We start from the raw sequence: 25,976 nt of genomic DNA, 5'->3' as shown, positions 1-25,976 counted from the left end.
AGGATTTGTTGGGAGAGCCCGCCCTGGGAGCAGGATTGGATTTAATGAGTGGGAAAATACAGTTCTCAAGGAATTCTGGATTATTCCCAATCTGGAATGCTCTAAAACCTGAATTTCCAAGCTGGAGATGAAGGAAGAGGTTGGGCTTCCCCACATCCCAAAATAAGGTTTAAAACTGGGACGTGCCAAATCCCAAGGGATTGGGATTGATTTCGAATTTATCTGACCCAATCCAAAGATTTCAGCATTATTTTTCCCCACATTGATGGGTGATTCCAAAAAATGGGCTTAGGTGGGTGCCACCACTGCTGGGTGCAGGAGTGGATTTACTGTGTGGATAAATGCAGTTTCCAAGGAATTCTTTATTATTCCCAACCTGGAATGGGCTATAAACTGAATTTCCAAGCCCTGAGAGTGGGGCTGGGAATAAATGAAGCATTCCTAACATCCCAAACAAGGGGATGTTGTTTGGGATGGTGCATGATAAAAACTGGGAGGTGCAACCCAAATCCCAAGGGATTTGGATTGGTTTTAGTTTCTCTGAGCAAATCCAAGGATTCCAGGATTATTTTTCCACAGAGTGATGGGTGTTTATAAAAAATAAGAGGAGTGGCTCAGCCCCAGAGATCCAGGAGAAATTCCCAGAAAAAGCCATTCTAAATGATGCTAAAATTGGAAAAAAATGAAAAAAATTGTCAAATTGGAAAAAAAAAAGTCAAATTGTCAAAAACTCCTAAAATTGGAAATATTAATAAAATCATGGCGGGTTTTTTTCCTGGGATATTCAGAGCCCTCTCCAGTGCCAGGGGTTGCCACAGAGCCCTTTGGGATTTTTTGTGTGTCCAGGGAAAATTCCTTCAGAAATGAGTGGCCCCAAACCCGGATTTTTGGTGTTGCTGGTTCCTCCCTTTTACCACAATTCCAAGAAATATTTAATCCCCAGTAAAGCTCCTGGATCCCAGCATGGGTGTGGAATATTTAGGATGCAGTTAATGAGTTCTGATCTGGGCATTTCCATCCAAGCTGGGCTTTTAACTTGCCTCTCCTGGCAGCAAAGAGGAGTTTTGGAAGAAATCGATTTTTTATGAGAAGGGACAATTTTTCCAAGCCAATTCCATGTTTTTTGTTTCATCCTTGTGCAGGAGAAACAAGGGAAGGTGCCTGGGGTTGGCAGGTCCTTAAAAAAATCCTGTTTATTTTGTTTTCCTGGGTATCATCACTGATGGAATTCTGCAATTTTGGGCGTTAATCCCAAAGTTTTTTCAGTGCTTTGGCCCTTCCCTCCCTTTCCATGGGCAGCATTGGCTTCATTCCAGGATTTCCCATTTAAAATTCCAAATCCTGCTGGTTTTAAGATTGATTTGAATACCTGCAGGCTGGACTTTGGCATGGATGGACAGGGATTTACCCATGGACAGACCCCTGGGCATGGGAAATCCATGGAATTCAAGCTGGGGCAGGTGCAGAAATGGGCAGAAGAGTTGTGGATGGAAAATATTTTGGGAAAATGCCTGTTGCCCAACAAATTAAACGAAACAGGAGTTTTTTCATCTGAGGTGTCAGGGAATTAGTGAGGCAAGCAGATGGAATCTCCTCCAGAGTGCTGGAAGGGGATCAACACCCGGCAGAGCTGTGGGGGTGGGATGGGACCGGCAGGAGCAGGAAAATGGGATGGGAATTGGGGTGGGGAGATGTGGGGGGAGCTTGGGAAGGGCTTGAGCCTGGCCTGGAATGGGACTGGGGCAGCTGGGGCAGAGCCTGGGGTGCTGTGGGGCTGTGGAGATGGGATTGGGATGGGGTTGGGATAGGATTGGGATGGGATAGGATGGGATTGGGATGGGATTGGGATGGGGTTGGGATGATGTTGGGATGGGATTGGAATGGGATGGGATTGGGATGGATTGAGATGGGAATAGGGTGGGATTGGGATTAGGATTGGGATTGGGATTGGGATTGGGATTGGGATTGGGATTGGGATTGGGATGGGGCTGGGATTGGGATGGGGTTAGGATGCGGATGGGGTTGGGATGGCGTTAGGAAGGGATTGAGATGGTGTTGGGATGGGGTTGGGATTGGGATAGGATGAGATTGGAATAGGATTGGGATGGGGTTGAGATGGGATTGAGGTGGGTATGGGATTGGGATGGGGTTGGGATGCGCTCCATCACCAAAATAATTTGGGAAATGCTGGCAGGGGTTTGTTCCCCAAAAACTGTGGGAATGTGTGGTTTGGGGCTGGGGTTTTCCCAGGAGGTGACAGCAGAATTCCAAACTCCTGGATCAGCCCTTGGCCATGGCTTTGCTGAGCTGGGAGGTGACACCTCGGAGGGCTGGAAGGGAGGGGATCCGAGCACTGGGATGCTCCTGTTTGTCCTGGCAAATCCCAACCTAAACCCAACCCACCTTGGCGGCTCCTGGGTGAGCAGGGTCTGTTTAGGGGGGATTTTGGGAAGGAATTCCTGGCTGTGAGGGTGGGCAGGCCCTGGCACAGGGTGCCCAGAGCAGCTGTGGTGGCCCCAGGATCCCTGGCAGTGTCCAAGGCCAGGTGGGACATTGGGGCTTGGAGCAGCCTGGGATAGTGGGAGGTGTCCCTGCTGCCATGGCAGGGCTGGCTCTGGGTGGGGTTTAAGGTCCCTTCCCACCCAAACTATTCCATGATTCCATGATCCTGTGAGGAAAATCTTCTTGGGAAAACACAGCAGATCCCTTTGCCAGCAGAGTTAAATCCTGAATTCCTGAGATCCACAAAACCTCATCCAGAGTCACCTCATTGTCCCCTTGTCCCCTGCCCGTGTCCTCCCACCCCTCTCTGTGCAGGCCCTGGAGAAGCAGCTCCAGAGCTGTGGATGGCTGGGATTCCCAAGGTTCTCCCAGAGCTGTCAGAAATTGAAATGCACAATGAAATCGTAGGAAAATGCTACGGGGTAGTGGGAGGCTGAGGAATGATTCATCCTCCAAAGAAACTCCTCAGATGTGGAGGTGGCACTGCTGGACCCAGCGTGGATCCAGAGCCAGGAATATTCCAGGTTTAGGTCAAATTTGGCCTCATTAACAACTTCCTCTGTCAGTCCTTATTCCCAGATGGAATCTGGGGTTTGCTGGGGTGTGAGAGCAGCAGGAATCCCCAGGAGAAGAGGTGACACTGCGGGTGTGTGGGGACAGGAGCCCACAGGACTGATCTGAGCTCATCAATTCTGCTTCCAAAGCCACTCTGTGACTTCTGTCCACTCATTTTAGTGGAACAGAGGGACTGACCTCGAATTACTCCACATGGATTTGGGATGTGGGAACCTCCCATCACCCCGAGCTCTGATGTGTCCAAGCCCAAAAGGATTTCCAGCTTGGAGCAGCTGCCAAACCCAAAATTCCTTGAGATTTAGGATATTTTAATGTCATTTCATGACCAAGTGGCCTTGGGCTGGGCCAGAGATGGGACAGCAGAGGGGCATCCATGAATTCATGAACCCTCAGTACTGGAGCCCTCTGGAGATTGGGAACAGCTCGGGTTGGGGAGGGAGGAGCTGGTTTGGTTGGGTGATGTGAGAATGTCACCAAAGTGTCCTGGAACCAAATTCCAGCTGGAAAGGGGAGGTTTTCTCCTGGTTTCTCTTCCTTGGAAGTTCAGAGCAGGCTGGAGCTGCTGTGCCAGGGAGGGGCAGCTGGGATCAGGAGCTGGGGATGCTCCTGGTGCCCATGGGAGGTGATTTGGGATGAGGCCCAGGAGTGGCCTGCTCCTGGCAAACCCTGCTGCTGGATCTCCTCCCTCAGTTACCATGGATCCAATCATCCAGGTGGGAACATTCCAGCTGTTCCTGAGCTCCTTAACCTCCCCCTTCCCTTGCAGAGGAGACGACGTTCGAGGCCGGAGTCAAGGTGCAGATCCACAGCCAGTCCGAGCCTCCCTTTGTCCAGGAGCTGGGGTTTGGGGTGGCCCCTGGATTCCAGACCTTCGTGGCCACCCAGGAGCAAAGGGTAAGTCCCAAATTCCTGTTCCACCCCAGGGTCCCTCCAGGGCTTCCTGGGAGAGGTTCCTTCTCCATAATTGATGCCCCTTGAGATGCAGCTCCATCGTTAACAGGGTTTTGATGCCTTGCTTCAGATCTTTTGGGATGAGGGCAGCTTTTCCAAGTTATCTCCCATGGTTATTCCAGAGTCCTGCATTCCCACAGTTCCTTAAAGTCCCTCAGTAATTCCATCTCCAGAATGGATTTCATCTCTTGCTCTTCCATGGTTGGAGCTGAGCTGCTGAGCTGTGGCAGCTCCAAGTGTTGGGTCCTGTCCAACCCACTGTGGTTTTCCCAGAAAAAACACATTCCAAGGATATAAAAAGAGGCAGGCGGACAGAGTTTCCTGATGGAGAACAGCAGGAATCTTTCAGGTGACACCAAAATATCCAAATGATTGATGGCAAACTCTCCTGGGATACCTGGGAATCATCATCTTCTGTGAATCCCAACAGTGACCCATCCAGATGGATGGATGGATGCATGGATGATGGATGGATGGATGGATGGATGGATGGATGGATGATGGATGGATGGATGGATGATGGATGGATGATGGATGGATGGATGGATGGATGGATGGATGGATGGATGATGGATGGATGGATGGATGATGGATGGATGGATGGATGGATGGATGGATGGATGGATGATGGATGGATGAAGGATGGATGGATGGATGGATGGGGGATGGATGATGGATGATGGATGGATGGATGGATGGATGGGCAGGGATGGAAAGGGCTGGACAGGGCATCATGTCGTTCCTGATGCTCAAAGATTTTGGGAACAGCTCCTCAAGTCAGACCCACTTGGCAGCTCCAGAAGTGATTGAAAAGATTTGCCATCCTTAAAAATCCCATCCTGGACAAGATTTGGGATCCGGGCTGGGAGCTGGAGCCTGCAGAGGATCTCAAGGACTTTGGGTTAAATTGATGCAAATTCCAGGGTTTTGCTGCAGTTGCTGAAATCCTTCCCCACCCCATTGCCAGCATTGCCTGGTCCAATATTTCCACTGAAAAATGAGAATTCCAAGCAGAACATCATCCAGATGAGAAAGAGGGGAAAACTTTCCTCCCCAAATCCCCCCTTCCACGTGGGAGATGTGGAGGACAGAAGAACAGATTTAGGCACTCTCAGCTCCAGGGTCTCCCTTTTCCAGGGGTTGTGCCAGAGTTTTGGGAGAGGGAAGGGCTCATTCCTGGGATTTTCTGACTGATTTAAAATCATCTGAGGGCTCCAAAGCCTTTTCTCAGAAGAGCTGGAGGGACCTCCAGCATTCAGCTCCTACCCTAATCCCTCTTCCCAGAAAATAATTTTTAACCTAATTACAGCCATTAATAATTTCCTCTAATTAATTATTAGGGACCTTGGGCTTCCCTCACATTCCCAGCGTGCAGCTTTTATCCCAATCCCTGATTTAGTCTGGGTTTTTCCAGCTAAATCTCTCTGCCTGTGCTGCTCCTTTAATAAACCAGAGCCAAAGGTGGAAGAGCTCCAGTAAATCCCCCAGGGACTGAGCCCAGGCAATTATTGGGGTCCTGAACCCGGAGTTTTACACCCTGGGCCATAAAATAAATGATCCTGCAGCTGGCAAATGAAACAGGAATAAAGAAAAAGTGGAGCTGATTTCCCATCTTCCAGGTCAGAGCAGCCTCAGGGAGTTAAAAGCTCTTTTTACATAAAAAGTGTGGAGTGGGGAAGATTTGGGATGATGAGGAGTGGGTCAGAATTTGGGATGTTGGGGGTTCATTCCTGGCTCTGGAATTGTGCCCTGTGGCCCTGCTCAAATCCCTCCCTTCTTTCCCCATCCCACTCTGGAAATCAGAGCATTCCCTGGGATTTGCTCCCTGATTCTCTGCCTTCCCAGGGCTGCAGCTCAGCACCAGTGAGGATTCACATCTTGGGACCATAAATCCTGGCTTTCCACCCAGAGCTTCCCCAAATCTCCCTGTCCAGAGCCAGCTCTGCTCCATGGTTGGCATCTCATTAAAAATCTCCCTTCACAAGGAGCTTTAAAGCTGGAAAAACGGGAATTAAATCAGCTTTGTTCCTCCTCCTCCTGCAGAGGCTGAGCCCCGTGGTTCCTGCAAGGAGACACTTCTGGGATGCATTTCCCACCTTGGGAGTTACTGCAGGAGTGACCTTGGGAGGGACCTGGCAGAGTGGAAATGCTGAGTCAGCAGCAAAAACTGCTGAGAAAGCAATTCCAACAGGAATTGTCCATAAAATGTGGTGGATGGGTTAAAGAGCCCAAGCTGCTTCTGGACACGTGGCCAAGGGAGATGTTTCCTGGTTAAAGAAACATGGGATTGTTCATCCTGGAGGGGCCACCAGGGTTGACCAAACTGAGACCTTCCAGGACCTGAAGGGGCTGCAGGAAAAATGGAGAGGGAATATTTCCAATATTTCCATGGAGAGGGATGGAGGGACAGGGAATGGCTCCCAGTGCCAGAGGGCAGGGCTGGATGGGAGATTGGGAATCAGGAATTGTTCCCTGGGAGGGTGGGCAGGCCCTGGCACAGGGTGCCCAGAGCAGCTGGGGCAGCCCCTGGATCCCTGGCAGTGTCCAAGGCCGGGTTGGACAGAACTTGGAGCAGCCTGGGATAGTGGAAGGTGTCCCTGCTGCCATGGCAGGGGTGAGAATTCAATGATTCTTAAGGTCCCTTCCATCCAAACCATTCCAGGATTCTCTTAGGCAATGGGTGGAGATGAGGCAGAGCCTGGAAGAGGCAGAGGGTGGGAAGGGAGGTTGGGAAGAGCCATCAGATCCGAGGATGAGGGAATGGTTTGGGTTTCCTGCTCCCCCTGTGCCCTGTGGAAAAGAGGATTTTATAAAAAGGTGGAAAAGTGAGGACAGGAAAACTTCAGAGTCCAAATCCTCCCAGCCCCCAAACTGGCACCTCTGCCAGAGTTTGGGAATTGGGTCCAGCAGATCCAGGCAGAATGTTCTGGGAGAACGAGGGGGAATGGTCTGGCTGCCTCTGGGTGTGACAGGGAATGAGCAGAGAGAGAGGCAGAGATTCCTGGGGGGAATCCCCATCCCTGAGGGGTTTCATCCGCGTGGATGTGACATTTGGGGACATGGGGCAGTGGTGGCCTAGAGGGAACAGCTGGACTCAGTCTCAGAGCGCTTTTCCAACCTTTACAATTCCATAATTCCATTTTATTGGGGATTTAAGGCTGATTTTGCATCTGAGCCACAGGCCCAGCCCATCCAGGGGGAGCAGAAGTGGGAGCAAACCTGGGATGAGGCTCTGCAGGGGCTGCCCTGGACTTTTTATGGATCTCCAGGAGGTTTCAGTGCTGCTGTTCCTGTTGGATTTGCAAAGAAGGATCCTGGAGCTCCAAAATCCCAAATTCCCTGGGCACTCATGAGCGCTGTAACACCCCCAAGCTCTGCCCCAAGGGGCTGGAAGGGTCAAATTCATCCCTGAAAACCAATTCCTGAGGCAGGGAGCAAATGGGAAGGAACAGGCAGGATGGGAAAGGAGCTGGAGATGCAAACAGACAATTCCAGCACCATTGACTGGGAGCAGTTCCAGCATCATTAACTGGGAGCTGGGATCACCCAGCCATGCCTGCTCTGGGTTTCTCAGCATTCTACAAGGGCTGGAGCTGCCTGGGATGGGAATTCCAAGAAGCTGCTGCTGCTGGAGGTCTCCTTAAGGAGCAGAGGGATCTGGTTCTGGTTTGATTGGGAGCCCAGCCCAGGGAGAGCTTGGATCCTTCCTTGGGATCACTGGAGTTTGGTGCCAGTGAGGGGGTCTGGGCAGGGATTGGTGCTGGATCCATCCCAGAGCCAGAGGGAAATGGGGCAGGGAAAGGTTCTTCCCCCAGAGGTGCTGGCACTGCCCAGGGAATGGTCCCAGAGCTCCAGGAGGGTTTGGACAGCGCTGCCAGGGATGCCCAGGGTGGGATTGTTGGGATCCTGAAGATTGTTGGGATTCTGGGAGATTTTTGGGATTCTGGGCAGGAACAGGAGCTGGACTCAATCTTTGTGGGACCCTTCCCAACCTGGGACATTCCCAGATTTTATCAAACTGCTCCAACCTCTTCTGGGATCATGTCCACTCATTTCCCTGCTTGAGAAAATGAAACAGGCAGGGAAATCAGGGATAGTACTTCCAGTTAATTGAAGGAGTGACCTCTGGCTGTGGGCAGATGCTCCATGCCAGCAGCTCTGTGGAAAGGCAGGAATGTGGCCAGGGAAGGGCTGGGGCAGGTGCTGATTCTCCCCTGCCCTGGGATCTCTTCCCTCCAGGTTTTCCCAGCTCATCCCCTCTTTTCCTGGCATTTGGGACAAGCAGAATCCATCCAGCTTACAAGGAGTCAAATGAATTTTTTCTTCCCCTTTCAGCACCTGCCAGCTGGGAACTGATCCCGGTAATCCTGGAGAAAGCTGGGATCAGGAGGGCAGGAAAAGCATTTAATTCATTAATTAATTATTAATGACTGCAAAAGGGCCAGGCTGGGAGTTTGTCACCCTCAATTAGAGGCTGGAGCTGGATTTCTTATACAGGAACAGGAGGAGGAGCCCTGGGGAAGCTGCCAGGGAGCACAAATCCTGCAGGATCCGAGGGCAGGGATGTTCCTGCTGCCTTTCCCTGCTTTTCCTGCTGCTTTGCTGTGGTTTGTTGCCACTTCGGGGGCAGCAGGGGAGGGTGGATGTGGCATTCTCATTCAACAGAGAGAGACATCATTCTCTCTCACAGGATTTTTCCTGGAGAAGCACAGAGAGAAGAAGAGAAAACAATTCTTATCTCTATTCCCTGCTCCCGTTGTTTTTGCACATGTGGAATGTGTTATGGAGATTGTTTACCCAAAGTGATTTGTTAATTGGGTTCTGCTGAGGGTTGTTTTGTTTCCTTGGCCAGTTGGGTCAAAGCTGTGTCCAGGCTGTTTCAGAGAGTCATGGGTTTTTCTTTAGTATCTCTTTAGTATAGTTATGATATATTATTAATGTAATATAGTGTTAATAAAGCAATTGTTCAGCATTCTGAATCATGGATCAGATGCCAATCATGGATCAGATGCCAGTTGTGGGAATCTACAAAATCAGAGGGTTTTGGGAAGGCTGCAAAAGGCAGGCCCCAGAGGCAGCAGAACTGTGATTAGAACTAAGCAGCAGCCATGAGATAGGTCAGCAGAGAAAGTATTTAAACTGTAGAAAAGCAAGGGCAATTAGAACAATGGTCTGTGGATTAACACTTATCTAGAATGACTCTCTAAGCTGCAGAAAAGTTTATCTAGCAAGATATTAGGAAGGTTAAAGCTTAATAATGGAGCTCTGTGCATTGTGTTTTAAGGCTCACAAGCTGGTATTGTATTTGAAATAAGCAAGCATTGTTTAACCAAAGGTACCTGTGCTGATAGTGATTGGATAGAACTACTGTCAGTGTGCTTTTGCTTTGTGTGATTGGTCAAGAAAATTATAAAATAAGTTGTAACATTAAGTTCCTGGTGTGCTGCCTGGGATGTGAGCTGCCAGCATCACCAACCATTGCCAGGTGTTGGGGTTACCCTGCATTCCATAGGTGGAGGGAGCAGCTCCACATCTTGGGGCTGATCCAGCCCGAATTCCTCCCACCAACCCCCAGCTGGGATAATCTGGCAGAAGGGAAAGGGATTGATTCCCTCAGGAACCCCTGAGGAGGATGATTGATGATGATGATGATGATGATGATGATGATGATGATGATGATGATGATCTGGAGGGACTGCAGGGAGAGGGATCAAGCCAAATGAAGTCTGTCCCATTAATTCTTCCTGAGCTGAGGGCTGGGATTGCTCCCTCCATTCTGCTCCAGCTCCTTGGGGTGCCTTTCCCAGCAGCTCCAGGGCCACAGGAGCAGGAATCCAGCTCTGAAATGAGTTCAGCAGCCCCACGGGATTGAGGCTTTGCTTGGAAAGGCTTTTCCTGAGGTTGCAGCCCGATTTGGCCAGGCAGGGGTTCAGGGGAGCCCTCAGGGATGGATTCCCCCTGGATTTAAGCCCAGGGATTTCCATGCCAGGCTGGGAGCAGCAGCTGGGGGAAAACTCCAGGCATTTCCAGGGAATGTGCAGATCCTCCTGCTTGGGAGGGTTTGGTGGAACTCTTCCAGTTTGTAAAGTGGAATCTGGCAGGCAGAAATTCCAGCTGATCCCTCCACAGCTGCTGCCACTCATGAGATGTTCATTATCACCTGGGAGTGCCACCTCCAGGATGGATTGTCACCTCCAAGATGTTCATTGTCACCTAAGAGTGTCACCACCAGGACATCTACTGTCACCTCACACTGGGAGTGCCACCTCCAGGACATCATTGTCACTTGGGAGTGTCACCTCCAGGATGTTCATTGTCACCACGAGAACATTCTTTGTCACCTGAGAGTGTCAGCACCAGGACATTCATTGTCACCTAGGAATGTCACCTCACACTGGGAGTGTCACCTCCAGGATGTTCACTGTCACCTGGGAGTGTCGCTCAGTGGCACTGGGACAGCTTGTGCCAGTGAGTTATCCCAGGAGTCAGGGAGCTCCTGGGAGGGGGGATGCCCTGAGGGGCTGCAGGGGCTGCCCTGTGACAGGGGACATGTCCTGCCCTGTCCCTCTTGCTGGCCCTGGCCCTGTCCCCAGCTCATGTCCCTGTCTCCCAGCTGATGTAGCTACCCCTGTCCCTGTCCACAGCTGATGTCCCTGTCCCTGTTCTCAGTTGAGGTACCTGCCCCTGTCCCACAGTTGATGCCCCTATGCCATCCCTGTCCCCAGCTGATGTAGCTACCCCTGTCTCTGTCCACAGCTGATGTCCGTGTCCCCAGCTGACCCTTGTGCTGCCCTGTCCCTATCTGATGTCCCCATGTGTCCCCAGCTGACAGCCCTGTCCCTGTGCTGTCCCTGTCCCCAGCTGATGTCGCTGTCCCTGTCCCCAGCTGACCTCTGTCCTGTCCCTGTCCCCATCTGATGTCCCCATGTGTCCCCATCTGATAGCCCCATCTAATGTCCCCCTGTGTCCCTGTGCTGTCCCTGTCCCCAGCTGATGTCGCTGTCCCTGTCCCCAGCTGACCTGTCCTGTCCCTGTCCCCATCTGATGTCCCTGTCCCTGTGCTGTCCCCAGCTGACCCCTGCCCCCATGAGTCCCCATTTAATGTCCCTGTCCCCCTGTGTCCCCATCTGACAGCCCTGTCCCTGTCCCCCTGTGTCCCCAGGTGACCCCTGTGCTGCCCTGTCCCCAGCTAATGTCCCTGTCCCCAGCTGACCCCTGTCCCTGTGTCCCCATCTGATGTCCCCCTGTGTCCCCAGCTGACAGCCCTGTCCCTGTACCCATCTGACCCCTGTCCCTGTCCCCAGCTGACTCCTGTCCCTGTGTCCCCATCTGATGTCCCTGTGTGTCCCCAGCTGACGTACCTGCCCCCGCCGTGGGGCGAGTGCCGCTCCCCGGAGCTGGGCCTGGCGTTCTTCCCGGTGTACAGCGTGACAGCGTGCAGGATCGACTGCGAGACACGCTACATCGTGGAGAACTGCAACTGCAGGATGGTGCACATGCCAGGTCAGGGACAGCTGGGGACACCTGGGGACAGCAGGGGATGGGATGGAGGGAGGATTCCTGGCGTGGAGTGTGACAGCCTGCAGGAACAGCTGGGGACGGGGGGGACAGCTGGGGATGGGCTGGAGGGACAATTCGCATGGCAGGTCAGGGACAGGGACACCTGGGGACAGTGGGAACACCTGGGGACAACAGGGACAGCTGGGGATGGGCTGGAGGGATGGTCAAGGACAGTCAAGGACACCTTGGGGGACAGTTGGGGCATGGACTGGAAGGAGAGACCACGTGCCAGATCAGTGACAAGGACACCTGGGGATGGGCTGGAGGGACAATTCACATGTCAGATCAGGGACAGTGACAGCGGGGAGAGCAAGGACAGCAGGGGACAGCTGGGGACAGTGGGGACACTTGGGGGTGGGCTGGAGGGACAGGCCATGTGCCAGATCAGGGACAAGGACACCTGGGACACCTCATAATGGGTTGGAGGGATGGTTCACATGCCAGGTCAAGGATAGGGACACCTCCAGAGACAGCTGGAGCATAGAGTGGAGGGACAGGCCATGTGCCAGGTCAGGGACAGGGGAGACAGCTGTGCACAGCTGGGGATGGGCTGGAGGGACAGTTCACATGCCAGGTCAGGAACAGAGATGCTGGGGACAGCTGGGGACACGTAGGGATGGGCTGGAGGGATAGTTATGGACAAGGACATCTGGGGACAGGCTGGAGGGACAGGCCATGTGCCAGATCAGGGACAGGGACACCTGGGGATGGGCTGGGGGGATGATTCACATGCCAGGTCAGGGGCAGGGACACTGGGGACAGTGGGGACACCTGGCACATCTGGGGCTGGGCTGGAGGGACAGGTCACCTGCCAGGTCAGGGGCAGGGACACCTGGGCCTGGGCTGGAGGGGCTGGGGGTACCTGAGGGCAGAAGGTGCCCCTGGCCTTTGGGAAAGGCTGGATGTGAGCCAGCAGGGCCATCCCTGTCCTGGGGGATCGGGGACAGCAGAGGGGCAGGGAGGGATTGTCCAGCCCTGCTCTGGGTTGGGGCAGCTTCACTGGGAGTTCTGGGCCAGCTTTGGGCACCACAAAGTAAAAATGATATTGAGGAACTCGAGAGGGTCCAAAGGAGGGACATGAGGGTGGGGAAGGGTCTGGAGGAGCCACAGGAGGAGCAGCTGAGGGCAGAGCTCAGTGAGCTCAGTGTCCTCAGGAGGGGCACAGAAGGAGCAGCTCCCATCTCTGCTCCCTGGGACAGGGACAGGAGCCAGGGAATGGTGTGAGCTGGGCCAGGGGGATCTGGGATGGATCTCAGGGAAAGGTTCTTCCCCAGAGGTGCTGGCACTGCCCAGGCTCCCCAGGGAATGGTCCCAGAGCTCCAGGAGGGTTTGGAGCTGACATGGATGCCCAGGGTGGGATTGTTGGAGGGTCTGGGCAAGGCTGGGGGTGGGACTGGATGCTCCTGGGGGTCCCTTCCAGCCCAGGATATTCCATAACTCCCTGTGAAATGGCCAAACCATAGAAGAGAGACGTGGGTGTGGTGAAGGCTGGAAATGCCTTCTGTGATGATCAGATCCCCCCTGGGTGCTGCTCCCAGCAGCTCCTGCAGGCCAAGGCCCCTGTGGCGGGCAGAGCTGGGCACAGCTGGGCTCACCTGCCTGCAGGGGCATCCCTGGGTGTCCCCTGAGATGGATTTGTCCTGTCCCTGCAGGGGATGCTCCCTTCTGCACCCCGGAGCAGTACAAGGAATGCGCGGAGCCCGCGCTCAGTGAGTACCGGGGAGCCCTGGGTCCAGGGATGGAATGTTCATGGAATTCCAGCGGCCTGGATGCTCCTGGCTGGGCAGGAACAGGGGGTCTGCAGCCTGGAGAGGGGCTGGGATTAGCCCCAGGCTGCTGGGAAGTGCTGGATGCAGGCTGGGATGGAGTTTCTCCTGGTTCTCCATGAGCACAGAAACCCTCAGGATCAGGGGAGAGGGTTTGGGGTGGAGGGACCCATCCCCAGCCTGGATTCAGGGACTCAGCCCTGTTCTCCAAGCTGTTGTTGATGACAGAATGTCACCTGCAGCAAGAGGCCCCTCCAAGGGGGGTGAGAACTGGGATGAACTGGGAGAGAAATGTCCAGAGTCCAAAAGTTCCAGAGGAACTTCAGGAACAGCCTCATCCCAGAATCTTGGCCCCTTTGTGGGAGGGATGATCTCTGCTCCTGTCCTGCTCCGTGTCCCTGCTCCATGGGGTCCTCTCCTGCTCTGTGGAGTCCCTCCCTGCTCCATGGGGTCCCTCCCTGCTCCTCGAGGTCTCTCCATGGGACCCCGTGTGCTCCCTGGGGTCCCTTCCTGCTCCATGGGGTCCCTGTTCCATGTCCCTGCTCCTTGGGGTCCCTCCCTGCCCCACGGGGACCCCGTGTGCTCCATGGCTGCCCCCCTGCAGGTCTCCTGGCAGAGAAGGACAGCAATTACTGCATCTGCAGGACCCCCTGTAACCTCACCAGGTACAACAAGGAGCTCTCCATGGTCAAGATCCCCAGCAAGACCTCGGCCAAGTACCTGGAGAAGAAGTTCAACAAGTCGGAAAAATACATCTCGTGAGTGGGGGAGGGCCTGGATTCCTTTGGGTTTTGGGTGGGAAATGTCTGGGGAAATGCCCAGTCCTGGCCAATCCATCCCCAGCACAGGGATAAGCAGAGTGAAAACCTGGGAGAGATGAGGTTGATTTCTTCTCTGAGTTCTTTCCCAAGGATTGGCCTCATGGGAATCCTCCAGTCCCACCAAAAAAAAAAGTCCAAAATGTGCCACTCTGCTGGTCCTGTTGGAGATTTGTGTCTCTGGGCTGAGCTCCTCAGGCCATGGAGCTCTCCCAGCCCTGGGCGTGTGATTGCTGTGTGTGGGAAGTGAGAGTTGTTCCAGATCCCTTGGATTCTCTTCCCAGAATTATGGAATCATGGAATGGTTTGGGTGGGAAGGGACCTGAAACCCATCCAGTTTCACCCCTGCCATGGCAGCAGGGACACCTTCCACTATCCCAGGCTGCTGCAAGCCCCGTCCAGCCCGGCCTTGGACACTGCCAGGGATCCAGGGGCTGCCCCAGCTGCTCTGGGCACCCTGTGCCAGGGCCTGCCCACCCTCACAATCAGGAATTGCCATCCAAGAGAAGAGCTCCCAACAAAGTGAGATCCTGAGGAGTTCTGGGGAAACCTTTCCCAGGTGCTCCAAAGGCTCCCAGAGCTCCTGGTCTGCACCAGCTCCAGGTTCTGTGGGCTCTGAGGACCCCAGAGAGAGGAACAATCCATACAAAAAGGGCGATAAAGCCCCAAATCCCATTATTCCCTTATCCCAGAGGACTGAGCCACCGGTGGCTCCTGGGGTGATGTTTCTCCTGTTCCCACAGAGAGAACATTCTCGTGCTGGACATTTTTTTTGAAGCACTCAACTACGAGACCATTGAGCAGAAGAAAGCCTATGAAGTGGCAGCCTTACTTGGTAAGGGGGCGCTGGGACCAGTTTGGGGTCTCTGCTGGTCTGGGAGGGACAGAGAGAGGCTGGGGGGATCCACAGCCTTGAAACCCCCAGCAAGGCCCCATGTCTGCTTTCCTTATCCCACCTCATCCCAGGGATGTCCCCATGGATATTCTGGGTGCTCATGGAAGGTTCTGGAGCTGCTCCATCCCTGCCTGTCCCTTTTTTGGAGATTTGGGGTTGGGTGGGTGCTGGGTGCTCTCTGTGGTGCAGGGTGTGGGGGACACCCCAAAACCATCTCCCATCACCTCTTCCCTGCTCCAAATCCACCTTTTCCATCTGGCCTGAGCTCTTGGCTTATCCTCATGAAGGAGCTGAAGGGGACCCATGGAAGGTTCTGCTCTGTCCCTTTCTGCTCCCCTTTTTGGGAGATTTTGGGGCTGGGTGCTCTCTGTGCTATCCCCCGGGCAGTGTGTGGAGGACACCCCAAAATCACATCTCCATCACCTCTTCCCTGCTCCAAATCCATCCTTTCCAGCAGGAGGTGCAGGAGACCCATGGAAGGTTCTGGCGCTGCTCCATCCCTGCTTGCTTCCAGCTCCCAATTTTGGAGATTTGAGGTTGGGTGGGTGCTGGGTGCCCTCTGGTGTGCCGGCTGTGCAGGGCATCCCAAAACTATCTCCCATCACCTCTTCCCTGCTCCAAATCCAAGTTTTCAAGCAATGCTTGACTCTTGGCCTTCAACTGCTCCATGGAGGAGGAGACCCATGGAAGGTTCTGCTCCATCCCTGCCTGCTCCCAGCACTCATTTTTGGGGATTCTGCTCCTCTGGGCAGTGTGTGGGGGAGGACACCCCAAAACCATCTCCCATCACCTCTTCCCTGCTCCAAATCCACCTTTTCCATCTGGCCTGAGCTCTTGGCTCGTCCTCATGAAGGAGCTGAAGGGGACCCATGGAAGGTTCTGCTCTGTCCCTTTCTGCTCCCCTTTTTGGGAGATTTTGGGGCTGGGTGCTCTCTGTGCTGCCCCCTGAACAGTGTGGGGAGGACACCCCAAAATCACATCTCCACCACCTCTTCCCTGCTCCAAATCCATCCTTTCCAGCAGGAGGTGCAGGAGACCCATGGAAGGTTCTGGAGCTGCTCCATCCCTGCTTGCTTCCAGCTCCCAATTTTGGAGATTTGAGGTTGGATGGGTGCTGGGTGCTCTCTGTGGTGCAGGGTGTGGGGGACATCCCAAAACTATCTCCCATCACCTCTTCCCTGCTCCAAATCCAAGTTTTCAAGCCAGGCTTGAGCTCTTGGCCTTCAGCTGCTCCATAGAGGAGGATGAGGAGGAGGAGACCCATGGAAGGTTCTGCTCCATCCCTGCCTGCTCCCAGCACCCATTTTTGGGGATTCTGCTCCCTGGCAGTGTGGGGGAGAACACCCCAAAAGCATCTCCCATCACCTCTTCTCTGGTCCAATCCATCCTTTCCAGATGGGTCTGAGCTCTTGGCTCATCCTCATGAAGGAGCTGAAGGGGACCCATGGAAGGTTCTGCTCTGTCCCTTTCTGCTCCCCTTTTTGGGAGATTTTGGGGCTGGGTGCTCTCTGGGCAGTGTGGGAAGAACATCCCAAAATCACATCTCCATCACCTCTTCCCTGCTCCAAATCCATCCTGTCCAGCAGGAGGTGGAGGAGACCCATGGAAGGTTCTGGAGCTGCTCCATCCCTGCTTGCTTCCAGCTCCTGATTTTGGAGATTTGGGGTTAGGTGCATGCTGGGTGCCCTCTGGGGTGTGGGGGACACCCCAAAACCATCTCCCCATCACCTCTTTCCTGCTCCAAATCCAAGTTTTCAAGCCATGCTTGACTCTTGGCCTTCAGCTGCTCCATGGAGGAGGAGGAGGAGACCCATGGAAGGTTCTGCTCCATTCCTGCCTGCTCCCAGCACTCGTTTTTGGGGATTCTGCTCCCCTGGGCAGTGTGTGGGGAAGGACATCCCAAAAGCATCTCCCATCACCTCTTCCCTGCTCCAATCCATCCTTTCCATCTTGCTCTTTGGGTGCCTCATGAAGGAGCTGAAGGGGAACCCATGGAAGGTTCTGCTCTGTCCCTGTGTACTCCCATTTTTGGGAGATTTTGGGGCTGGGTACTCTCTGTGCTGCCCCCTGAACAGTGTGGAGAGGACATCCCAAAATCACATCTCCATCACCTCTTCCCTGCTCCAGCAGGAGGTGGAGGAGACCCATGGATGGTTCTGGAGCTGCTCCATGCCTGCTTGCTTCCAGCTCCACAATTTTGGAGATTTGGGATGCTGGGTGCCCTCTGGTGTGCCGGGTGTGGAGGGTATCCTAAAACCATCTTCCGTCACCTCTTCCCTGCTCCAAATCCACCTTTTCCATCTGGCCTGAGCTCTTGGCTCATCCTCATGAAGGAGCTGAAGGGGACCCATGGAAGGTTCTGCTCCATCCCTTTCTGCTCCCATTTCTGGGAGATTTTGGGGCTGGGTGCTCTCTGTGCTGCCCCCTGGGCAGTGTGTGAAGGACATCCCAAAACCACCTCCCACCACCTCTTTCCTGCTCCAAATCCAAGTTTTCCAGCCAGGCTGGGCCCTTGGCCTTTGGATGCCTCATGGAGGAGCTGCAGGGGACCCTGACTGAGCAGCTCAGCCCCAAATCAGCTCCAGCTTTGGGGTCCCAGCTGCAGATTTGGGGTTTGGGGTGGGGCTGAGCCCTCCCCCAGCCCTGCAGCCTCCCTGGATCCCGCTGCAATGCTGGGGGTGCTCGGCCCCTTGGGAAGCTGGGGCTGGGGCACAGAGGTGTCCCCGTGTCACCCCACACGGGTGGCCCTGCCAAAAGCCCCCTCAGGAGCCCTTCTGGACATTCTGGGGCTTTTCTAGGAATTCCAGGCAGGAAGAGGAGGCTGCTGGAGCCTCTGTGACCCCAACCCTGTCTCCACATGATAGAACCCTCATTCCCAGGGCTCTGGAACTTCAGGAACAGCCTCATCCCAGAATCTTTTTCTTAGGCCCAAAGCCTCCAGGAGAATCCCCCTGGTGTAAACCCAGAACACCTCCTGGAATCATTCAGGGCTCTCACCTTGATCCCAGACTTTTCCCCCTTTTCCTCTCTCCATGTCTCATGGACACCCCTGGAAAAGGCCCCTTCCCCTCACCCATTGGTGCCTTTGCTCTGGGGGTCAATCCAGGGCTGTTTTCCAGCAAAATCCGTGGGATTTGCCTTCCCTGAGCACCACATCCCAGTCTCCTTCTGTGACAGTGCTCACAGGGGTCTGAGGATGAGAGAAGAGACAAAGGATTTGACTTTATGTTTCAGAAGGCTTGATTTATTATTTTATTACATATATTATATTAAAACTATATTAAAAGAATAGAAGAAAAGGTTTCATCAGAAGACTGGCTAAGAATAGAAAAAGAATGGTAACAAAAGCTTGTGTCTTGGACAGAGAGTCTGAGCCAGCTGGCTGTGATTGGCCATTAATTACAAACAACCACATGAGACCAATCACAGATTCACCTGTTGCATTCCACAGCAGCAGATAACCATTGTTTACATTTTGTTCTTGAGGCTTCTCAGCTTCTCAGGAGGAAAAATCCTAAGGAAAGGATTTTTCATAAAAGATGTCTGTGACACCAGCCCAGGCTGGGGACATGTCCCACCCCAGGGGATGTGGAAATCCCTTCCCACTTTTTGCCAGGCTGGGGTTTCTCCTTGCCTCCAGGGACATTCATTCTTCCCAGCACCTTGCCCAGAGTGGGAATTGGGATTCCTGAAGGATTCCATGCTCCATTAGCAGGAAAACCATTTTGGGGGTGCCCATTTTGGGGTCAGGCCCATTCCCAGGACACCCCAGGTGCCATTGCAGGCCCTGCTGCTCTGGGAAAATTGTTCCCAGTTTGGGAGGATGGCAGGGCCCAGGCAGGGCCCAGCAGTGCCCGGGAGCCCTCACGGTGCTGTCCCCTGCAGGTGACATTGGTGGCCAGATGGGGCTGTTCATCGGGGCCAGCATCCTCACCATCCTCGAGCTCTTCGATTACCTGTACGAGGTAAGGCCTTCCCAGCCCAGGATATCCCAGGATTTCCCATCCTGGTGCTCCTCATCCCTGGATTTGCCCCTCATCCCCAGATTTGCCACTCCTGGAGCCCCCCAGCCCAATATTTCCCATCCTGGAGCTCCTCAACCCTGTTTTGGCCCTCCTGGTGCCCTTCATTCCTGGATTTCCCATCCTGGTGCTCCTCATCCCTGGATTTGCCCCTCATCCCCAGATTTGACTTTCCTGCCCCTCATCCCCAGATTTGCTACTACTGGAGCCCCCCGCCCAAGATTTCCCATCCTGGTGCCCTTCATCCCTATTTTTGCCACTCCTGGTACCCCCTTGTCCCCAGAATTGCCACTCCTGGTGCCTCCCTGCCCAGGATTTCCCACCTGGATCCCCTCAGCCCAGGACATCCCAGGATTTCCTATCCTGGAGCCCCTTATCCCTGTTTTTGCCACTCCTGGTGCCCTTCATCCCCAGATTTGCCGCTCTTGGTGCTCCTCATCCCTGGATTTCCCATCCTGGAGCCCCTCATCCCTGGATTTCTGATGTCTCTCATGCCCAGATTTCCCATCCTGGAGCCCCTCAGTCCTGTTTTTGCTACTCCTGGTACCCCCTTGTCCCCAGATTTTCCATTCCTGATGCCCCCTCATCCCTGGATTTGCCCTTCATCCCTGGATTTCCCACCCTGGAGCCCAAGATTTCCTATCCTGCTGCTCTTCATCCCTGGATTTGCCATCCTGGTGCCCTTCATGCCTGGGTTTCCCATCCTGGTGCTCCTCATCCCAGGATTTCTGGAGCCGTTCATCCCTGTTTTTGTCATTCCTGGTGCCCCTCATCCCTGGATTTTCTGTTCCCTGGGGATCCCAGAGCCCCCCCACAAATTTCCAACCTGCCTCATCCAGCTCAGGGTGGGAACAGGGAGTTTTATTGCCATGGGATGGGAGAGTTTTCCATTTTATTCATTGTTTTCCATTTGATTTAATGAGTCCCAATCCAGGCTGGGGACACATCCCATTCCAGGGAAGGGAACCCCACAATCCCACCTCTGAACTCACTTCAAATCCTCTCATTTTCTTTTCTTTTTTAATATTTTTATATTTTCAGAAAATTGCCCCCATCCCAATCCCTCCTGGGCAGCTCCAGCATTGATGCCATTAACCAGGAATAAAAAATATGGAATAATTCCAGGCCTAGAGCTCAGAGATCAACAAAAGCTGAGCCTGAATTTAGAGCTCGGCCTGGATACCCAAATATTTCGTTACATTTGCATTTCCCTGGATTTCTTGGGGATTTTTCCTAAGTAGGCCATAAGAAACCTCACAAATTTTGGTTTTTCCTCTCTGTTTTCCTTCTTTCTCTGACATCTGCTGATAAAATTTGTCAAATGTGGAGGGTATTGCTGCACTTCTTATTTTTTTCTTCTTATTTGGGCTAAAAATTCTTTTTTTTCCCCTCAGAGAAGCTCCCTGAGGATTTCCCAGCAGGGGAATCTTCACAATCCCAGATATTTAACCCCTACCAGCCAGGAAAAAAGGAATAAAATACCTTAAAATTAAAAAAAAAATCCACACAGTTTTCCCCCTCTGCTCAGAGTTTCACAAATGGGGGGTCAGCACCTCAGAAATTTGAGTTTTCAGCCATTCTGGGAACGGCAGCAACCAGATACAATTTTTTTTCATGGATTGGCCAAATTTGGGGAAATATTGACCATAAAGAGGCTTTTCTGTGATCTTCTGCTGAGTTCTGTCCTCCTGGTCCCAAATTCACACCACACTCCCCTGCAGCAACCAGGATCCACATTCCTTAGGAACTGACCCAATTTTGGGGGATTTCAGGATTTCAGCTTTCTTTTTGTTGCCTTTATTTCTCTTTTCTCCCAGTGGGAGCTTTCCAGTAAAACACTTCCCAAGTTTTATGGGCTTTTCCTGGAAGCCAAATCCTGCAGCAGCAGCAGGAAGATGAGAGGGCTGGGAAGGGAAATGGAGCTCACAGAGCTGGGAGCTTTCCCTGAACCCCAAAAGTGTCCCAAAAATGGAATTTTTGTGGTGTTTATTCCTTGTAAGAGAATGCTGGAACAGTTTGGATGGAAGGGACCTTAAGGATCATTGAATTCCCACCCCTGCCATGGCAGGGACACCTTCCACTGTCCCAAGCTGCTCAAACCCGGCCTTGGACACTGCCAGGGATCCAGGGGCAGCCCCAGCTGCTCTGGGCACCCTGTGCCAGGGCCTGCCCACCCTGTCAGAACCCAGGACATTGCTCTGGCTGCCCTGGAGGACTCCAGACCCTGGCAGGGGGCTCAGAGACCTTGGCACGGAGTCACAGACACCTGTGCCTTGGATTTTAGCCCATGGAAACAATTACCAACCTTGTGTGAGGAGTTACAAGCCACAAGAGTTTAAATAGAACAATAGTGAATTTATCACTGGGTGAAAATGTAGAATTTTGGGGATTTAGAATGGGGGTTCAGGAGGCAAGATGGAGGAATCTGGGCGTGTCCTGTTCTCCCTCTCCTTGTCCTCCATCTTCTGCTGTGCTGGTGGCACTTTTGGATTGGTTCAGAGTAGAGACAGACTGTCTAACATAGGTGATAGGTATTGGAAAATTATTGTAAATAAAGTACACATAGTTTTTAGTATAAAAAATTAACACCACCCCAAGGGCAGTCAGTGTGCCTCAACCCAACGTGCTGGACAGATCTCAGCAGGTCAGAGAAAGAATGTTATAGATAACAGAGAATAAACAACCTTGGGAACCAGAGCTGAGGAATCTCGACTTCTTCTGTCACAGGGTTGGGAAAAAGAGACTTTTTAATACCTCAGGAGCCATTCCAGCAATATGAGAAAATGAGACCCACCTTCCCAGGGAACAATTCCCAATTCCCAGTCTCCCATCCAGCCCTGCCCTCTGGCACTGGGAGCCATTCCCTGTGTCCTGTCCCTCCATCCCTGTCCCCAGTCCCTCTCCAGCTCTCCTGGAGCCCCTTCAGGTCCTGCAAGGGGCTCTGAGCTCTCCCTGGAGCTTCTCCTCTCCAGGTGAGCACCCCCAGCTCTCCCAGCCTTTCCCTGGCCCAGCCCTCGGAGCTTCCTCCTTCTCCCAGCCCTTTGGAATGCAGCCCCAAACCCACCCCAGTGCTTCCCATCCCCTGCAGCCTCTTCCCAGCCTAACCCTGCTCCCTCCTCTTGCAGCTGATCAAGGAGAAGTTACTGGACCTTCTTGGAAAAGAGGAAGAGGACGGGAGCCATGAGGAGAACGTGGTAAGGAGGGAAGGGGGACACAGGGGTCTCCTCCAGCCGGGGCCAATGAGCTCTTGGAGATTTATATCACACCCAAGATAGCTCAGCCACCTCAGATGGCATCAAATCAGCAGGATGGCTTCTGTGGCAGTGTTGGAAACAAAAAGGTTTTAATAAAAGGCAAAATAACAAAGCTCTTTACAGGGAAAAACAGAGCCAGGGCAAGAGGTTCTTGCTCCTGGTAAAACACCTTACAAAAGCCATTAGTTTCTTTATTCTCCTCCTTTTCTAGTAAATTGCTCAGGTGGGACCTTTTGGCCTCTGTCCAATTGGGTATCCTTAAGTTTGAGGTGAAGTCCCCAAGGTCTTTTTTTACCTAATTGAGGAGAGAAACTTCTGGGCTTTTTTCCTTTTTAAGGAGACAAAGGATAATTTGGTCACTCTGCCAACAGGGGACACATTCCTACAAAGGGGATATGCCCTGGGGATGCTGGAGCTCTTCCCACCTGTGTCAGGTTATTAAAACCATAATTAGAGATGCCTCTGCCCCAGTCAAGCTGCAAATGGGACCAGATGCCAGTGACAATAGTCTGAGGTATAGAAGAACTTTAGAAAAACAGGGTGACACAATTACCAAACAATCATGGCATTTAACAATCACATCATTTATCATGGTCATTAAATGATTATACAGGTGCAGTTTTGCATGATCCAGTAAAACCTAACATTGTCTCATGGTCTACCCTAACATTTTCCTAGGGCCTGCATCTTGTATTTGTGGGGTTCCCAGACGAAGGGAGGAATGATGAATCTGACTCCATGTTCTTGAAGGCTAATTTATTATTTTATGATACTATATTATATAAAAGAATAGTAAACTAAACTACTAAAGAATACAGAAAGGATATTTACAGAATGCTAAAAAGATAGCATTAATATAATATTATAATAATATATTAATATAATATTATTATATTAATGCTATATTAATGCTATATTAATGATATTAATATAATATTATATTAATATTATATAAGGTAATGAAAACTCGTGACTTTTTCCAGAGTCCCAACACAGCTTGGCCCTGATTGGCCAAAGAATGAAAACAATTCACAGAAACTCAGTGAAAAAAATCACTTCTGGGTAACAATCTCCAAACACATTCCAAATGAGCACAACACAGGAGAAGCAAATAAGATAATTATTGTTTTCCTTTTTTTCTGAGGCTTCTCAGCTTCCCAGCAGAATAATCCTGGGCAAGGGGATTTTTCCAGAAAATGTGATTATGACACCTACCAGGCCCAACCTTTTTCCAGCTCCCCTGAATACCCCATGATTTTAGAACCATTTTATCCCTGTGCTATCAGTGGGATAACGCAATTCCTGCTTTTCCATGGCAGAGCACCTGTGATCCAGTGCCAAACCACTCGGAGAGCCTGAGCCACACTGTGACCGTGCCCCTGCAGGCCCCGCTGGGGACGCTGGAGGAAATTGCCTGCTGACCCCTCCCCACCACAGTGCCCATCCCGAGGAAGGAAAACTGCACAGGGAAAACAGGGACCCAGCTCAGGTTTGCACTGGGGGGAAAAAAAATTTTAAAAAAAGATGGAAAAAAAAATATACTGGGAAAAAAAATACTGGAGAAAAAAAAATAAACTGGAAAAAATTATTAAAAAAATCTATTAAAAAATAAAAAAAAAAGAGAAGAAGAGAAACTCGCTATGCATTAAAAGAATATAAAAATAATATAAAAATATAAATTCTAAATATACTCTGCCCAAAGTGAGAGGCGCCTTGGACCTGACTCCTGTTGTCCTTTCCTCCTGGGGGTTTGGCTCCAGCCTGGGAAGCAGCTCCCAGGCTGGGAGAGCTGGGAATGTTCACCTGGAAAAGGGAAGCTCAGAGAAGAGAAACCTCAGAGCCCCTTCCAATGCCTAAAGGGGCTCCAGGAGAGCTGGAGAGGGACTTGGCACACGGGATGGAGGGCCAGGACACTTTTTGGGATTGTCCAAGCCTGAGCAGCAGCAGCAGCAGCAGCAGCAGCAGCAGCAGCAGCAGCAAATCCCAAAGGAAGCATCCCAAATATCCCGAGCACTGCACGCCAGGGCTTCTCCTGGCCCTGGGGTTCCTCAGCTGCCTCTCTCAGCTCTGTTCCTCTTTGCAGTCCCTGGGTTTCAGTGCTGCCAGAAGGAGCATCCCAGAATTCTCCATTCCCAGCGCCGTAGGCTGAGAGTTTTACAATAAAGAGATCCCAAAGTCGGCGCTTTCGGATTCTTCCCCCGGCCGCATCCTCCGCGTGAGCTTGGGCTGAATCCCGAGCTCAGCCCAAGGTGAGCATCCCTGGAGAGGAGCCACAGGCATCCCTATGGATCATCCCAGCCCTGCTGTGCCTGCAGAGGCCGGGAGCAGCAAGTGGGGTTGGGTTCATTCATTTCTTTAATTTTTGGGGGGAACTTTTGCAATTTCCTTCTTCTCCCATTCATGGATTCTGTGCTTTCTCCTCATTCTCCTGACTGATATTAAAGCTAGTCTTGTGGAAATGGCCAGGCTGTGTCATTCCTGCCTTGCCCTCATTGCCAGTGGGAGGGCAGATCCCAGGAAAAGCCTTCCCAGGGCTCTTATTTATCTCTTATCCCTCCTTTTCCTCTCCACCAGTTCCTCACACAGCTCAGGATGGGAGTGGTGCCATGGCCCTGCTCAGCTGCATCCCTGTCTCCCCTGGGATGGGGATCTCCAGGGTGTGCTGGGATCTCTGGGATGCTATAGGACAAAGGTGATGGAAACCTCTCCTTGATGTTTTGGGATTGTTCAGCCTGGAGAGGAGCAGCTTTGGGGTGACCTCACAGAGGCCTTCCAGTGCCTGAAGGGAGCCTGGAAAAACATGGACAGGGATTGGGGACAAGGAACAGAGGGACAGGACACAGGGAATGGCTCCCACTGCCAGAGGGCAGGGATGGATGGGAGATTGGGAATTGGGAATTGTTCCCTGGGAGGGTGGGCAGGCCCTGGCACAGGGTGCCCAGAGCAGCTGGGGCTGCCCCTGGATCCCTGGCAGTGCCCAAGGCCAGGTTGGACACTGGGACACCCTGGGACAGTGGGAGGTGTCCCTGCCATGGCAGGGGTGGGAATTCAATGATCTTTAGGCTGCTTCCACCCAAACTGGTCCAGGATATTGGGATTTCAACTTTTCCTTTACTGATCCACTTTAACTGGCCCCAAAGCGTAACAAGAAAATCCATTTCCATCCAAGTGCATCCCAAAATGTGTCAGCAGTGGCTCCACCCCTGGATCCAGGCACTGAGGGGCTGCTCTGCTGCATCTCCAGCACTGGGAGAGACCTGGGGACTTTGAGAGATGAGGGTCTGAAGAGGCTGGAAAAGGGCCCTGAGCCCTAATGGAGAGAGATGAGAGGAGATTTCATTTCTGATTCCAAACTTCATCAGCATTAAGGGTTCCTTTTCCAGAGAAAAAGACGATAAAGATCAGGGAAAACTGTGAGGATTATTTGGAGATTCAGGAGAAGAAACAAGCAAAGTTCAAACTCCCAACACAGCCCCAGCTCTGCTGAGTGCCCCAGGATTTTCCAGGGAAAAGGGAAGCTCCATTATTTGCAGTAATTAACCCCAAGCTGGCTTGGAGCACATTCCAAGGAAAAGGGAAGGGAGTGGAAAAGGCACTAATAGGTCCATCCCACCCCTGTTTGGTGCTGGATG

General features: G+C 52.4%; 1 protein-coding gene across 1 annotated transcript in view; it reads left to right on the top strand.

The window, feature by feature from the left end:
- Positions 1-24,807, top strand: part of LOC128940342 (acid-sensing ion channel 2-like) — a 478,332-nt gene extending 453,525 nt beyond the window's left edge. The window contains 9 exon segments of the mRNA XM_054281699.1: positions 3,845-3,972; positions 11,382-11,532; positions 13,242-13,298; positions 13,960-14,113; positions 14,917-15,008; positions 18,954-19,033; positions 22,216-22,284; positions 23,664-23,833; positions 24,428-24,807. Coding sequence (XP_054137674.1) covers positions 3,845-3,972; positions 11,382-11,532; positions 13,242-13,298; positions 13,960-14,113; positions 14,917-15,008; positions 18,954-19,033; positions 22,216-22,284; positions 23,664-23,765 — 833 coding nt within the window. The 3' untranslated portion in view covers positions 23,766-23,833; positions 24,428-24,807.
- The last annotated feature ends 1,169 nt before the right edge of the window (positions 24,808-25,976 follow it).

Source organism: Melozone crissalis, unplaced genomic scaffold, assembly GCF_028551555.1.
Source record: "Melozone crissalis strain CALT ecotype California unplaced genomic scaffold, PUWL_Pcris_2 ptg000032l_1, whole genome shotgun sequence".
NCBI classification, from domain to species: Eukaryota; Metazoa; Chordata; class Aves; order Passeriformes; family Passerellidae; genus Melozone; species Melozone crissalis.
The sequence above is the reverse complement of the archived record's forward strand: the minus strand, read 5'-3'. Positions and strand labels throughout refer to the sequence as shown.